The sequence below is a fragment of the Mya arenaria genome, chromosome 4 (assembly GCF_026914265.1).
Source record: "Mya arenaria isolate MELC-2E11 chromosome 4, ASM2691426v1".
NCBI classification, from domain to species: domain Eukaryota; kingdom Metazoa; phylum Mollusca; class Bivalvia; order Myida; family Myidae; genus Mya; species Mya arenaria.
The window spans coordinates 49252143-49267997 of record NC_069125.1 but is presented as its reverse complement, the minus strand read 5'-3'; the positions used below and the strand labels follow the sequence as shown (position 1 = coordinate 49267997).

The 15855-nt window shown below is 40.2% G+C and overlaps 1 protein-coding gene across 1 annotated transcript; it reads right to left on the bottom strand.

Annotated features, from left to right (window-relative positions):
• Positions 1 to 990: 990 nt before the first annotated feature.
• Positions 991 to 14734, bottom strand: LOC128231836 (vesicular glutamate transporter 1-like). Its single transcript, XM_052945055.1, has 12 exons — positions 13948 to 14734; positions 12037 to 12155; positions 7408 to 7525; positions 7093 to 7180; positions 6727 to 6813; positions 6260 to 6393; positions 5673 to 5819; positions 5003 to 5135; positions 4628 to 4738; positions 3825 to 3952; positions 3471 to 3555; positions 991 to 3253 (listed from the first exon to the last, which is right to left on the bottom strand). The coding sequence occupies exons 1-12, from the start codon at positions 14341 to 14343 to the stop codon at positions 2598 to 2600; spliced, it is 2202 nt and encodes a 733-aa protein (XP_052801015.1). The 5' UTR covers positions 14344 to 14734; the 3' UTR covers positions 991 to 2597.
• Positions 14735 to 15855: the final 1121 nt, after the last annotated feature.

Sequence of the window (15855 nt, the reverse complement as noted above, 5' to 3'; positions counted from 1 at the left end):
TCGTTGTATATTGCTTTCGCGAAAAAACAAATGCATTTGTATATCGCCTAGAGTTGTTATTACAGTAAAAACTGACAAAAGCTCCGCAAGTGTTACTTTATGCAATTTAAATATGCACTCTTACTCCAAAATAAGATGTACCACTATTAAAGGATTAATAAGTATCGAAAACAATGGTTCTTATGAAGGATAACCTGTTCAATTAAAAAAAAAATGCAGAAAACACAGTATTTCTACCTTATGAGACAATAATTGACCACTGTAAAAGTTTTAGCACTCACCAGTCATTCACTATTTGTGCGTTTTCAGCTATTTAATTCACGGTTACAATCTTGTTATCAGTAGTTAATATTTTCCATAAATGCATTATCTAGTACATAGTTAAAGGTTTAACACTCAAAATTTATGTTTGTTATACATGTGTATGTATTGATTTTAAATATGAGTGTATCTTTAAGGCAAATACAGACATAAACAGTAAAACACGACCGTTATATAGATTTGCATTCAAGAAAAGATATCTTTCTTAGGAAATTAACAAGCAAAATAGTAATAATACAATAAAAAATACGAATGAGAGACTGGTGGTCTATGTATGATAAAATCGAGCGTTTTGTATAAACAGAAAACTACACTAGCGTTTTATTCATGAGCCTTAACTAGTATTCGTAATATGAAAGTGTCGCCAAAATAACAATACTATTTTTTGACTAGGGATGTTTAATTTGTAAATTAAAATTGTTTGGCTTTATAAATTTTTATCTTTACATAATGAAACGTAGATATAGATTTCTGACCGAAAAAGTCAAATCAGTTAAACTCAGGGCTCCAGCTTAGCTGGCCAGAGGAGTAGCTGTCGAATAGATAGATATTATTCGTATCGTTCAAGGACACCGGTGAAAACGTTGGTGGATATCCAGTAAATGGTTTCACCAGAGTACAAACACCATGACTGAAATAAAAGAAACAAAAGGTAAGAAGATAACTGTAGTTTACATTTAATGCAAAATAATTGATCTTTATTATTCAACTTAGCAATTCTGGTTAAGGTTTTACATGTAACCACATTCAAGTCAACATCTCAACAAATACATCATGAAACTTTAGATAGGTATTTCCAACTATATAACCTATTATTTATTATTTGACTTAAAAATCATGGTTAAGGTTTTGCATGTAAGCACACTCAGCAACTACTTGATTTATTGCATTGAGACTTTATACAATGGTACTCAACCAACCAACCTACTTAATTAATCAAGTAAGATAACTCTAGTTTGCATTTAATGCAAACTAATTGACCTTTATTATTCGACTTAGCAATTCTGGTTAAGGTTTTGAATGTAACCACATTTAAGTCAATATCTCAGCAAATACATCATGAAACTTTAGATAGGTATTTCCAACTATATAACTACTAAATTAATGACATTTTTTGAGTATAATGCAAATTATGGGCCTTTATTATTTGACTTAGAAATTCTAGTTAAGGTTTTGCTTGTAAGCACACATAGGTTAATATCTCAGCAGCTACATGATGTATTGCATTGATACTTTATACAATGGTACTCAACCATCCAATCTACTTAAATAACCAAGTAAGATAACTGCATTAAATTCAAATAATGGCATCATGTTAATCTAATTTTACAGTGATCCAGGCAATTGTTTCACCAAAACTTTTCAATCATTATATTACACTGAAAAGCGGCGGAATAGTCGAGCGCGCTGTCTCTGTGACAGCTCTTGTATATTTCTATATAAATAATATTTAACTCTTTTTACATTGTGTATATAATAGTATTATAAACCACACAACATACTTTGTAAGTGTACTTGTTTTCTTGGTACTCGTTGAATTGTTTAGCCACACAGCGTACTGTGTAAGTGCACTTGCCAACTTGTTGAATTATTTAGCTACACAGCATACTGTGCAAGTGCACTTGCGTACTTGTTGAGCCACTCTCAACTATCGTGGTCTGTTGACTGTGACCTTTATTTAATGACTCGGTAGCCATTGTCTTAACATGAATTCTTCATGGAACAAACACTAAGAAACTCTAACCTTTGGTTGAGCTCAACATGGATCTTCCTATCGGAATAGCAATGAAATTATTCTATATTTCCTGAGAGAGTACATATAAAATGTCTGAATCAAAATGTACAGGCTACACACAATTTGAAGGAAATAAGGTATGCTCAGTACGAGTTCATATGACGGACTGTTCTTGTGACCAGGTGCTGTATTTTATAACCAACTAAGATCAATCCTAAATTTAAAAATAGAATCTGAGTGTTTGGGTTGGACTGTACAATTTAATTGGCAAATCAAACAAGTACGAGATATTATTAATTATTGTCTCGTCTGTGGAGGTCTAAAATAGTTTAATTCAAAGACGTCATAACAATATCACTTAAGTATATAACAGTATGTTAACATCACCAGAACCCATTAGTCTAATAAGATTAATTATGCAATACTTGCATGAAACTTTCGAGCATAAACCATTAAAATCATCTAAATAGCATACAGACGAAATACTAGTCATTCTCGTACAGAAACTTCATCTAGATGCGTCCACTAGCAATTTCGAGCATTACAAATCAGTAAGCGACCTTTTATCTGCATTTTCTTCAACCTCATCTGTCAAACTAGTGCTAGGCATGGCAATTTCTGCACCATTGCTCATTCTGGATGTGAAATTACTGACCGAATCCGGGCATTCAGATGTGGATGAGCAATTTAGTTCAGTATCACAAACAGCATTGTCTCCGTCATTAGGTAACGGTTGTATTGATTGAGCATAGTCTTTACTATAAACAACTTCAATAGCACATTTATTCATTATATTTTTAATTTCTTCACTAGAGGCGTTTGAGTTTTCTTGTCCTGTTCTCAGTGTATTGTCCGCTATATTGCCATTTCCTGTATGCGGACGCCCCGAATCCCCCGACATCTTGGGCGTGGTATGATCTTCACTCGGATTGATCATCTGCATTAACCTGTCAATCAAGCTTGCTGGCTGTACCAAGTCCTGTCGGTTTACGGAGATTTCTCCGACCGCTATCTCCTCCATTATACTCGTGGACTGGGCGTCTACAAGGGCAGTGTGTGGCTGTATTGGGCGATACTTCTCGTCCACGGGCGGTGATTCCTGCACTATGTGCGTCTTGTATGGTTTCCTGGCTAGAGGGTCCGTCTTCTGTATCAGACATATGTTTGGTGGCGGTTCCGACCAACTCTGTTGTGCACCTGCAATGCAAGTTGAAAACAAAAACGTTCAGTAAACTCCCGGGAACACACAAGCTACCCTAACGGGTTCATTTTCGATACTATCTCAGTAAGTTATGAATCCGCCAAATACGTGGGAAAATGTATTTGATTTGTCCCATTTCCATAATGCTCGTAAATGGTGAGAGGAATGCACCACGTTGCCTGATAGTGTGTAATCGGATAATGGAATGCATACCTGAGCCAAATACAAGAAAGAAGACGGTAGCGAGCAAGATGATACCCGCGGTCAGATCAAACACGTGGTTCCAACCTGCTAGGTTCTGAAAACAACATGCGAAATATGAATGCTTGTAACCACACAACATTTGTTACTAGAGGAGTGATGAATTCGTTACTATATTGTCACGGTAATTCTGTAAGTACCATCGGAATACTCATGAATAGCTCAACATTTTCAATGAAATACGACATTTGACTTAACAACTCCCGCATCGCGGAAAACTTTGTTCAACGACGTCGCATATTGCAAACATTGTTCAATAACGTCACATAGTAAGAACACAGCAAATTGAGAGAAACCCAAACTAGCCTGTTTGACAGTAAGGTGTCCGGTAACTATAGGAACAATCATGGCGCCAATGGACCCAAAAGTTGAGGTTATGGCAACAAGGCTGCTTGCGTGGCGAGTCGACAGATCATAGTGGTTCACTGACCATCCTGATACAGAATAGTTGCTGGATGTAAGCAGTGTGCTGTGTTAAATTACCTTCACTAGTAACATTTGAGTCGTTGGTTATTAAGAATAAGCTAACGTTTTACATGTACATATCAACGAAAGTAGTAAATAAATCTTTGTTGCATACACCAACATAAATATTATTATTAACAGTTTACTTAACTCTGACAACAATGAGAACATATTGAGGGGGATAAAGCCAATGGCAATGTGCACGTGTATTCTATGAACTAGTAAAAATCTGACGGTAATGTCTGTTTTGAAACTGCATTTCGTAACGATTAAAGGCCTAGTTTAATCCTTCTATAAGTGACCCCCCCCCCAAAAAAAAAAGGTGTATAGTATAAAGCCTTTGTTTATTGATTTTAATCTAATTGCCTAATTGTCTTATCAGATCTCCGATCTGAGTATCCTGCTGTGCAGTTTTGAAGGTTTTATAACGAAAATGGACCCTAAATGGCCCTGAGCCAATAAACAAATACAAGTACACAGGACATTCGCCCCTACTGTGACATCAGTGAAATGAGCAGGAGATGGACAGCAGGGGATTGTCATGCCAAATATTCCTTAAACTAGGCATTTAAGCATGGTACCTTATCGTGGTATGAGTTCCACTGGCTGGATATTTAGGTTATAGTCTATAATAAAACCATTACCGGACGTGGTGAGCCCAAACGCCCCGACGGAGAGGGAGAGGACGATGATGACGGGGACACCATCCGTCAGCAGCGTGAGAACAAGAAACCCGAGCGCCTCCAGTCCCAGTCCTGCACGAGAGAGATAATAGTGGCGCTCATACAGTTTCGTTAAAAGTGGTGGTAAACAGTATGTTGAAACAGCTGTTTGATGTCATTTATGAAACGGAAGGTGTAAATGTCCGAGGAGGGCAGAATACAGCGTGATTTAACACCGGCATGTGATGTCGGTTATGTTAAGGTTTTCTTTTTAAAACTTAACTAGTCAGTCAAAGAGCATGTGCTAAGAACTCTTTTCTCTTTTTTAATTATTTTTTTTAAATAAAAAAAACTAACCAACGCCGACAAGTAATTTCCTGACGGCGGTGGTGGAGATGGAAGTATGGTTGAGCAATCCGTCGGCAATAAGGCCGCTTAAGAAGGACATGACCATCTTGGCGATGTGTGGCACCGACGCCAGCGCCCCTGCCTGCAACAAAAACATTTGCCGTGTATATCGCATGTCCGCCATGCTTTTTATAAAATGATCAAGTTATAATAATTCACTTTCACGTTCATGTAAAGGTGATAAATATCCAAATATATCAAAATGGAAAATGTTTACTACGCAAGTTACAAATAAAGCTAGTAGTACAGATAGCATAAAATGGTTGTCATTGAGCAAGTTTAACAAGATAATTCTCTGACGGACGACTTAAAGAAATCTCCTCCTGTAGGTAAATAGAAGTTATTTAAAACGCAGCTTCACTGGTATGTTAATAGTTAAAGATACGTACAGGTCGCATGTACTTCTTACACACTAGGACATTGACTTGTTCTGTATTCATAACATAATGTAATAACTATGGACATTTAATATAACGCTACTTGCTTTTCATATAATGCTGAGTGATTATTGGAATGTGTTGACGCCGTAGATATGCCATACGACCGCTCTCGCTTACAGAGTGGCCCAATTTCCATCAATAATTGAAAAAAAAATGTCCCAGTTGGGTGCCATGCATACCTCCGCAATATTGTAGCCAAACTGGCTAAGATACAGGGGCTCATTTGTCAACATGAGTCCTAGGACCCAGTGGCGCACAAAGTGACAAAGGCATATCGCCATCACCGGAAGTGACGTCAGAATCGCTCCCCAGGGCACGGTTAGGTTCTGGAAACGAAATAAAACACGGTTGGTAAAATGCGATCAAGACTTCTTAATGCCGATAAACTTTAGATGACTGAAAACGGGTGTGCATGCGTCTTCACAGTGGCTTAATGACAAGAGCTCACAAAAGTCATAAACAATCAGTTCAACTAGCAAAATGATACTTTCCACATGCTGGAACATGTATATCATCAATATAACACATTGCCTTAAACACAAAATGAGATTTGACAATATTCAAAAGTACCCTGTACTGTTATATGAATCCACAAGTCTTGGCATCAAGCCACTGTGTGCGTGTTCACGCATTCGGGGAATAGGAAAGTGTCGGTTAATAACTATCGTTTTATTTATTCGTTCTTCAGTTCTGACTCGTAAATGTTATTCTATTAGCCTATGCTCAGCTTGAGGACCGTTTTTCTACTGAAAACATTTGACCTTACCACGTAGTCGATGACGTCTTGTCCTTGCGCCTCCTGCAGGAAGAGGAACTCCTGGTCGCTCATGGTAACGTCATGGGAGGGCTTCTCGTACGCCACCAACGTCCACACGCCCCACCACAACACGCACATACAACCTTATGAATAAGAATCCTATTTTTATAATTCCTACATGTAGTATGATCATTTTAGTATTAGATTACTTGTATTTTTTTCAGTTTATAATCACGAGATAATACGACAAAATTATTATTTAAGTCAGAGTTATGGAAATTGACACATTATAATATGCGTCTCGTAACGTGTATGTATAACCAGTATCCAAATTTCATGACAATACCTTGAATGGGTTTTGATTGATTCCCAATGTTATTGTTTGCACTACGACGTCTTTACTGACGACGATGATGACAACAGCTCGAACTTTTTTCTCGAGATTAACAAGAACAGATGAGCAAAAACAGACGTACCACAAACATAGAAGGTGTACTGCCACTTGAAATAATGGCTGAGATACCCGGCCAGCGGAAATCCCACAATTGCCCCGGCGTACGCACCTACACAGCATGGCAACACACACAAAAAGGTTCTTCAGATATGTTTGGAGAATGATGTTCATGTGTTATTTATAAATCAGGTTCAGAATTGTCGACTTCCATGGATTTCTTTGTTGTAAGTTGTTTTTTTAATAAAATGCCTAGAGGCCTTCGGACCTTGTTATCACTTATACTTTGTTTGAAATATAAAAGGCGGGAATATATCCATACGCATTTTGTGGCAGTCACATTGTTAATTAATAAGACGTGTTTGGGGACTTTATTTCAATTTATACGTACACGAGAGGACGGCGGACACCTGTCTGCTGCGTTCCTTGGGCGCCGTCCAGTGGCGCAACACGCCGTAACATGCAGGATACAGGTAGCCCTAACAACGAAATATGTAAATACCAAACGCACTTTGAATTGAAATTTTCTCGAGTGCAAATACTATTCCTTATCGGTCCATGTAATAATACATATTTGAAAAAAGATGGCAAACATTTCGGTACAATAGATTTAGCAAAATCGTCGACCGAGAAGTATCTTACATTATTAGGACACGGAAACAAGAATGTAGAATTCTATTTTGTATATTGAGTGTTGTGTGTGTACCTCCGCGAGTCCCTGGCATCCACGGATAAGACACGTGGGACCGTACAGTCCGTTCTCTATACACACGGGCAGAAGTAGGTTGAGTAGCGCCGACACCAGGATACACCCACCGTACATCCTGAAATATCCCGGCTTATGTTTGAATTGAAACCATGTCCAAGAATATGTACCACGACAACATATTTATCATAATACGTATGTTTCTTTTTGGGTCAAATCATCGGTCATGGTTTGTAAATGCACTTTTACGGATTGTTTGTTAATGCGAAATAAAATCTGGCAAATCATTATGAGCGTTAAAACTTATAGATACTGACGATTAGAGCCTTTCAACAAAATGTTGATTTATGCTCGTAATATTGTCTTTGAAGTGTCAGATGCATTACAGGCAAAACTATTTTTGGAGCCAAAACAGTCCCAGCTGGGCTTTAACGAGGGTGACGATGAAGCCTCATGTTAGTAGGGCGAGTACATATACAGAGTGCACGAGACTCGTACTTGTGACTAAGCCATAACGAGGGTGACGATGAAGCCTCATGTTAGCAGGGCGAGTACATATACAGAGTGCACGAGAGTCAAAGCCTCATGTTAGTAGGGCGAGTACATATACAGAGTGCACAAGACTCATACCTGTGACTTGGCCATAACGAGGGTGACGATGAAGCCTCATGTTAGCAGGGCGAGTACATATACAGAGTGCACAAGACTCATACCTGTGACTTGGCCATAACGAGGGTGACGATGAAGCCTCATGTTAGTAGGGCGAGTACATATACAGAGTGCACGAGACTCGTACCTGTGACTGGGCCATAACGAGGGTGACGATGAAGCCTCATGTTAGCAGGGCGAGTACATAAACAGAGTGCACGAGACTCGTACCTGTGACTGGGCCATAACGAGGGTGACGATGAAGCCTCATGTTAGCAGGGCGAGTACATAAACAGAGTGCACGAGACTCGTACCTGTGACTGGGCCATAACGAGGGTGACGATGAAGCCTCATGTTAGCAGGGCGAGTACATAAACAGAGTGCACGAGACTCGTACCTGTGACTGGGCCATAACGAGGGTGACGATGAAGCCTCATGTTAGCAGGGCGAGTACATAAACAGAGTGCACGAGACTCGTACCTGTGACTGGGCCATAACGAGGGTGACGATGAAGCCTCATGTTAGCAGGGCGAGTACATATACAGACGAGGGTGACGATGATGCCTCATGTTAGCAGGGCGAGTACATATACAGAGTGCACGAGACTCATACCTGTGACTGGGCCATAACGAGGGTGACGATGATGCCTCATGTTAGCAGGGCGAGTACATATACAGAGTGCACGAGACTCGTACCTGTGACTGGGCCATAACGAGGGTGACGATGATGCCTCATGTTAGCAGGGCGAGTACATATACAGAGTGCACGAGACTCATACCTGTGACTGGGCCATAACGAGGGTGACGATGATGCCTCATGTTAGCAGGGCGAGTACATATACAGAGTGCACGAGACTCGTACCTGTGACTGGGCCATAACGAGGGTGGCGATGAAGCCTCATGTTAGCAGGGCGAGTACATATACAGAGTGCACGAGACTCGTACCTGTGACTGGGCTATAACGAGGGTGACGATAAAGCCTCATGTTAGCAGGGCGAGTACATATACAGAGTGCACAAGACTCATACCTGTGACTGGACCATAACGATGGTGACGATGAAGCCTCATGTTAGTAGGGCGAGTACATATACAGAGTGCACGAGACTCGTACCTGTAACTGGGCTATAACGAGGGTGACGATGAAGCCTCATGTTAGCAGGGCGAATACATATACAGAGTGCACGAGACTCATACCTGTGACTGGACCATAACGAGGGTGACGATGAAGCCTCATGTTAGCAGGGCGAGTACATATACAGAGTGCACAAGACTCGTACCTGTGACTGGGCCATAACGAGGGTGACGATGAAGCCTCATGTTAGCAGGGCGAGTACATAAACAGAGTGCACGAGACTCGTACCTGTGACTGGGCCATAACGAGGGTGACGATGAAGCCTCATGTTAGCAGGGCGAGTACATATACAGAGTGCACGAGACTCGTACCTGTGACTGGGCCATAACGAGGGTGACGATGAAGCCTCATGTTAGCAGGGCGAGTACATATACAGAGTGCACGAGACTCGTACCTGTGACTGGGCCATAACGAGGTTGACGATGAAGCCTCATGTTAGCAGGGCGAGTACATATACAGAGTGCACGAGACTCATACCTGTGACTGGGCCATAACGAGGGTGACGATGAAGCCTCATGTTAGCAGGGCGAGTACATATACAGAGTGCACGAGACTCATACCTGTGACTGGGCCATAACGAGGGTGACGATGAAGCCTTATGTTAGTAGGGCGAGTACATATACAGAGTGCACGAGACTCGTACCTGTGACTGGGCCATAACGAGGGTGACGATGAAGCCTCATGTTAGCAGGGCGAGTACATATACAGAGTGCACGAGACTCGTACCTGTGACTGGGCCATAACGAGGGTGACGATGAAGCCTCATGTTAGCAGGGCGAGTACATATACAGACGAGGGTGACGATGAAGCCTCATGTTAGCAGGGCGAGTACATATACAGAGTGCACGAGACTCGTACCTGTGACTGGGCCATAACGAGGGTGACGATGAAGCCTCATGTTAGCAGGGCGAGTACATATACAGAGTGCACGAGAGTCATACCTGTGACTGGGCCATAACGAGGGTGACGATGAAGCCTCATGTTAGCAGGGTGAGTACATAAACAGAGTGCACGAGACTCGTACCTGTGACTGGGCCATAACGAGGGTGACGATGAAGCCTCATGTTAGCAACGCGAGTACATATACAGAGTGCACGAGACTCGTACCTGTGACTAAGCCATAACGAGGGTGACGATGAAGCCTCATGTTAGCAGGGCGAGTACATATACAGAGTGCACGAGAGTCATACCTGTGACTGGGCCATAACGAGGGTGACGATGAAGCCTCATGTTAGCAGGGCGAGTACATAAACAGAGTGCACGAGACTCGTACCTGTGACTGAGCCATAACGAGGGTGACGATGAAGCCTCATGTTAGCAGGGCGAGTACATATACAGAGTGCACGAGACTCGTACCTGTGACTAAGCCATAACGAGGGTGACGATGAAGCCTCATGTTAGCAGGGCGAGTACATATACAGAGTGCACGAGAGTCATACCTGTGACTGGGCCATAACGAGGGTGACGATGAAGCCTCATGTTAGCAGGGCGAGTACATAAACAGAGTGCACGAGACTCGTACCTGTGACTGGGCCATAACGAGGGTGACGATGAAGCCTCATGTTAGTAGGGCGAGTACATATACAGAGTGCACGAGACTCGTACCTGTGACTGGGCCATAACGAGGGTGACGATGAAGCCTCATGTTAGCAGGGCGAGTACATATACAGAGTGCACGAGACTCGTACCTGTGACTAAGCCATAACGAGGGTGACGATGAAGCCTCATGTTAGCAGGGCGAGTACATAAACAGAGTGCACGAGACTCGTACCTGTGACTGGGCCATAACGAGGGTGACGATGAAGCCTCATGTTAGTAGGGCGAGTACATATACAGAGTGTACGAGACTCGTACCTGTGACTGGGCCATAACGAGGGTGACGATGAAGCCTCATGTTAGTAGGGCGAGTACATATACAGAGTGCACGAGACTCGTACCTGTGACTGGGCCATAACGAGGGTGACGATGAAGCCTCATGTTAGCAGGGCGAGTACATATACAGAGTGCACGAGACTCGTACCTGTGACTGGGCCATAACGAGGGTGACGATGAAGCCTCATGTTAGCAGGGCGAGTACATAAACAGAGTGCACGAGACTCGTACCTGTGACTGGGCCATAACGAGGGTGACGATGAAGCCTCATGTTAGTAGGGCGAGTACATATACAGAGTGCACGAGACTCGTACCTGTGACTGGGCCATAACGAGGGTGACGATGAAGCCTCATGTTAGTAGGGCGAGTACATATACAGAGTGCACGAGACTCGTACCTGTGACTGGGCCATAACGAGGGTGACGATGAAGCCTCATGTTAGCAGGGCGAGTATATATACAGAGTGCACGAGACTCGTACCTGTGACTGGGCCATAACGAGGGTGACGATGAAGCCTCATGTTAGCAGGGCGAGTACATAAACAGAGTGCACGAGACTCGTACCTGTGACTGGGCCATAACGAGGGTGACGATGAAGCCTCATGTTAGTAGGGCGAGTACATATACAGAGTGCACGAGACTCGTACCTGTGACTGGGCCATAACGAGGGTGACGATAAAGCCTCATGTTAGCAGGGCGAGTACATATACAGAGTGCACGAGACTCGTACCTGTGACTGGGCCATAACGAGGGTGACGATGAAGTCTCATGTTAGCAGGGCGAGTACATATACAGAGTGCACGAGACTCGTACCTGTGACTGGGCCATAACGAGGGTGACGATGAAGCCTCATGTTAGTAGGGCGAGTACATATACAGAGTGTACGAGACTCGTACCTGTGACTGGGCCATAACGAGGGTGACGATAAAGCCTCATGTTAGCAGGGCGAGTACATATACAGAGTGCACGAGACTCATACCTGTTACTGGGCCATAACGTGGTGCAGAAGGCGGCGGGGATCTGGGTGACGATGAAGCCTATGTAGAACACGCTGTGCAGGAAACCCACGTGCCGTGCATCCCAGGTGACACGCGGTATCTGCAATATACACCAATTTACGTTGGTAATGAGAATTGAATGCCGAAACTTATTAAAAAGGCATCATTTTTGAATTGATGACGATGACTTATTCCCGCTCTTACCAGGGGTTCTTAAAGGAAATGTGGATCATGTAGTGTTATTCGAGTGAAAAGAAGTACGGGAACTGGAACATTAAAACATGAGCTCATTTTATACTAATGATGAAGTATTTTTATACACGTGATGGGAAATGATTCATCATTGTACTGCCTGCCGCTAATTTCACGAAACTTCTTCATATGTTGAACATGCTTAAAAGTAGCTTATTTCACTTCTCAAAAATTGCATACTTTAGATCTGATTTTGAGAAATGAAAAGGGGTAGTCTGTGATTGTCATACGATTACTCCTTTTTTAAAGTCTAAAAACGAATGAAGTAAATATAAAACGAATTAAAGAAAACAAAAATAGTGAGCTAAGCTTAATCAAATTGTTATAAAGGACTTCGAGAAAATAGAGCCTGGTATATCCATGTACCCCAAGTCAATGGTATGAACAAAAAACAAACAGATTAAACATAATCAAGCAAAAAAACTACAATAAATGCAGACCATTATGTATAATTATAGTATCATATTTAGTACGTATCTCTGATCTGAGACTCACAAATATGCCTAGAACATTTCATCGACCATTAATTTGCCAAAGCTTATGTGTAATTGCCGATGTAACACATGTTTTCGACCAAGTATGAATAATAAATGTAACATGTGTTTTATTCACGACAATTTGTAGGCGTCTTGTCTTTGAATCGGTTAATTACGTTACATATAAGGCATGTATATATATATGCATACTCGCAAACGGAGGAGATATGTTCGCGTATATTTAACAACTTGTCCACTGTAAAATGAAATCAGCAAATGTTTTTATATCTGTGGGCTTATAGAGTCAAGACATAATTCTAATAGTAAAATAGTAATGGTAATAGTAATAGTAATAGAAGTAGAAATAGTAATAGTAATAGAAGTAGAAATAGTAATAGTAATAGAAGTAGAAATAGTAATAGAAATAGTAATATAAATAGTAATAGTTATAGTAACAGAAATAGTTATAAAATAATAGTAATGATGATGATGATGATGATGATGATGATGATGATGATGATGATGATAATAATAATAATAATAATAATAATAATAATAATAATAATAAAAATAATAATAGTAATAATAATGATAATAATATTAATAATAACAATAACCAAGATACTAAAATAATGAAAACATGGGAGCGTCCTATCAACAGTCCTACAAATGTTTTTGTATGGTCATTTTTTTCTTTGATTTGAAGAGAGACCCACACAAGGATTTTGTATACAACGATTTTAGTTCTTTAATCTTTGATGAAATTGAGTTATTTTACCAAACTTTTATGAACTTATACCAAAAATAAACTCATTTGAACATAAATTTGTAATTCCCAACCAAAATGATTAAAGTTACAATAGCTTAACTAACACTTTACGGCAGATTTAAGCATTTTTCTGTAATGTTATAAATCAGGGCTTAAATTTGTTATTTTATTTTTATTATGTTTTATCATTGAAATGAGCTTCTTCATATTTAAACATTTTCCGACTTTTGCTTTTATTTAACGTTAAGGTGGCCGTTAAATTTCTATCAAATCATTCTTTAAAAAAAATACTTAAAAGAAAAGTTTTGTCAATCTTTAGCATTAAATTAATCGACCGATCGTTGATAAAATGGGCCGTTATAAGAAAAAATAATATATATATAACTGTCCTTTACGTTCATAATAGCCTCCACGGACTCGAGTTTTTCATACGCTTGCTCGTCCAGGATCATGACCACCATGACGCCGACGTTTGTGCGCATGGCATACACGAGCATCATCCCCAAGCCAAGCAACATTGTCACGATCACGCGCTTCGGCACGGGGAAGCACCGCGCGCTCGCCCGTCCTTCCATCTTGAGCGTTCCATCGCGGCATACGTTAAGCACGTCGTCGTCATCATCTGCAATCAACGCTGGGTCGCCCCCTGCAACAACCATTTGTGATCCTAACGTTGCCGAGTTATTTAAAACCGGAGGTATGCCCTGTGGGACCGGCATTTCCGGAAACGCCTTGGTCAGTTCGTCCGTCTGTGAACTGGACTTTACATGACGTTTTTTGGGCCATTTCATAGTATCATCCGACAAGCTACTTACTAACAACAGTCACTTGCATGGTTATTTACTCACGTTTATCTAGAACCTGTCACAAGCATCTAAACACCAAACTAACATATCATCGTGACATGTTACAAACCCACTTCTATTCACTTCTGTACAATATATAATCCAATATGTTCAATCCGTACACTATTCATAGCATGTATGTATAGTAAGTTGAGTATGAATGCAGTTTCATTTTCTATTGAATATAAGTATCGACTTTTGAGTAATGTACATTAAATAGACCCTGAATACGTAAGTATGTAGTAAGTATTTGAAAATAATTGTACAAATTATTTACTCTCTATTGTGAATTATTTCCGTAGTCTATAATCGCTTTAACTACCAACTTGTTTCAGTTGACGTTGCTACTCTAGCTGTTGAATAAGAAAATGAATTTGAAAAAAAAGAAGGAAATATTCGTACATTTCAGTGTTCATTTTGTGATTTCCGATTTAGAGATTCGTCAGTGAAATAAAATTGATAATTTCACTGTTCCTAATCTCATGTCTAAACCAAACTTTTATGAGACAGGGCTGGAACACAATTTCAACGATAAAGTTATGTTCGCATATAATTTGGCGCGCTTTGATAGATATGTTATTGTCAACTTATGGACCAGTTAAAATTTACATTAAAGTCCCAGCGCCACTTAAAATTAAATAATAAGAAAAAATAATAAAAGTGCGAATATAACTATGATAGATCCTAAATTCATGTGTGATAACATCGACTTGAACGTTTCGTTGATAAAATTGTATACGTTGTTTTTTTAATTTAATGTTAATTGCAATAATGCAATTAATGTCAACTTTGAAGTGGAGTTTTACATTTTTTCTTACTATTCCCGAAGTGTTAAATTCTCATTCATCAAATGTAATAAAAACATTACAGTAAACAGTAACATGTTTATAATTTTTATCTAATCGTATGTCAATATCAAATGAGCCGCGGCTCTCGATTTTTTGGGCCTTTGGGCCATCCGTAATAAGACAACAACTAACATTATAAGCTTGTTGTAATATGTATTCGCTAATGTTGCACGTCAGTTCAATAAGGTTCTATCGCAATGACGTCATTTGCGTGACGTCAAATTTAGTATTCAAAATGCGCAATGCACGGTCTCACTTGTAAACACGTATATATCGCACAAAATAAGAATGAAATGTTGAGTACTACTTCCTGAAATATGATTAAATTCAAATACCCAATAAAATAATATATGTCCGAAGGCCAAAAATCGCGCGATGCGGCTCAAATGTCATATCAAAGATATTATTCAAAACATAATTAACGTCCTTGATAATTCATTGAATAAATTACACATGTATTTGAACTTTCACTTTCATTTTACTTTTCCATTGAAAACCATTGGACAAAAGAGCATAAAGACAATCAAACAGGAGTTAATTCATTTCGATTGGCTGAGCGATTAAAAATATAAAGCCGTAGTAATAAATACAAAATACTGCTTTAAACACT

Coding starts and splice junctions, on each gene's coding strand:
- LOC128231836 (XM_052945055.1), bottom strand. CDS start 14,343: ATGAAATGGCCCAAAAAACGTCATGTAAAGTCCAGTTCACAGACGGAC. Junction 6,814..7,092: donor GGTGTCCGCCGTCCTCTCGT/GTACGTATAAAT, acceptor CATGCTGTGTAG/GTGCGTACGCCGGGGCAATT. Junction 3,254..3,470: donor CTTTCTTGTATTTGGCTCAG/GTATGCATTCCA, acceptor CTTGCATTGCAG/GTGCACAACAGAGTTGGTCG.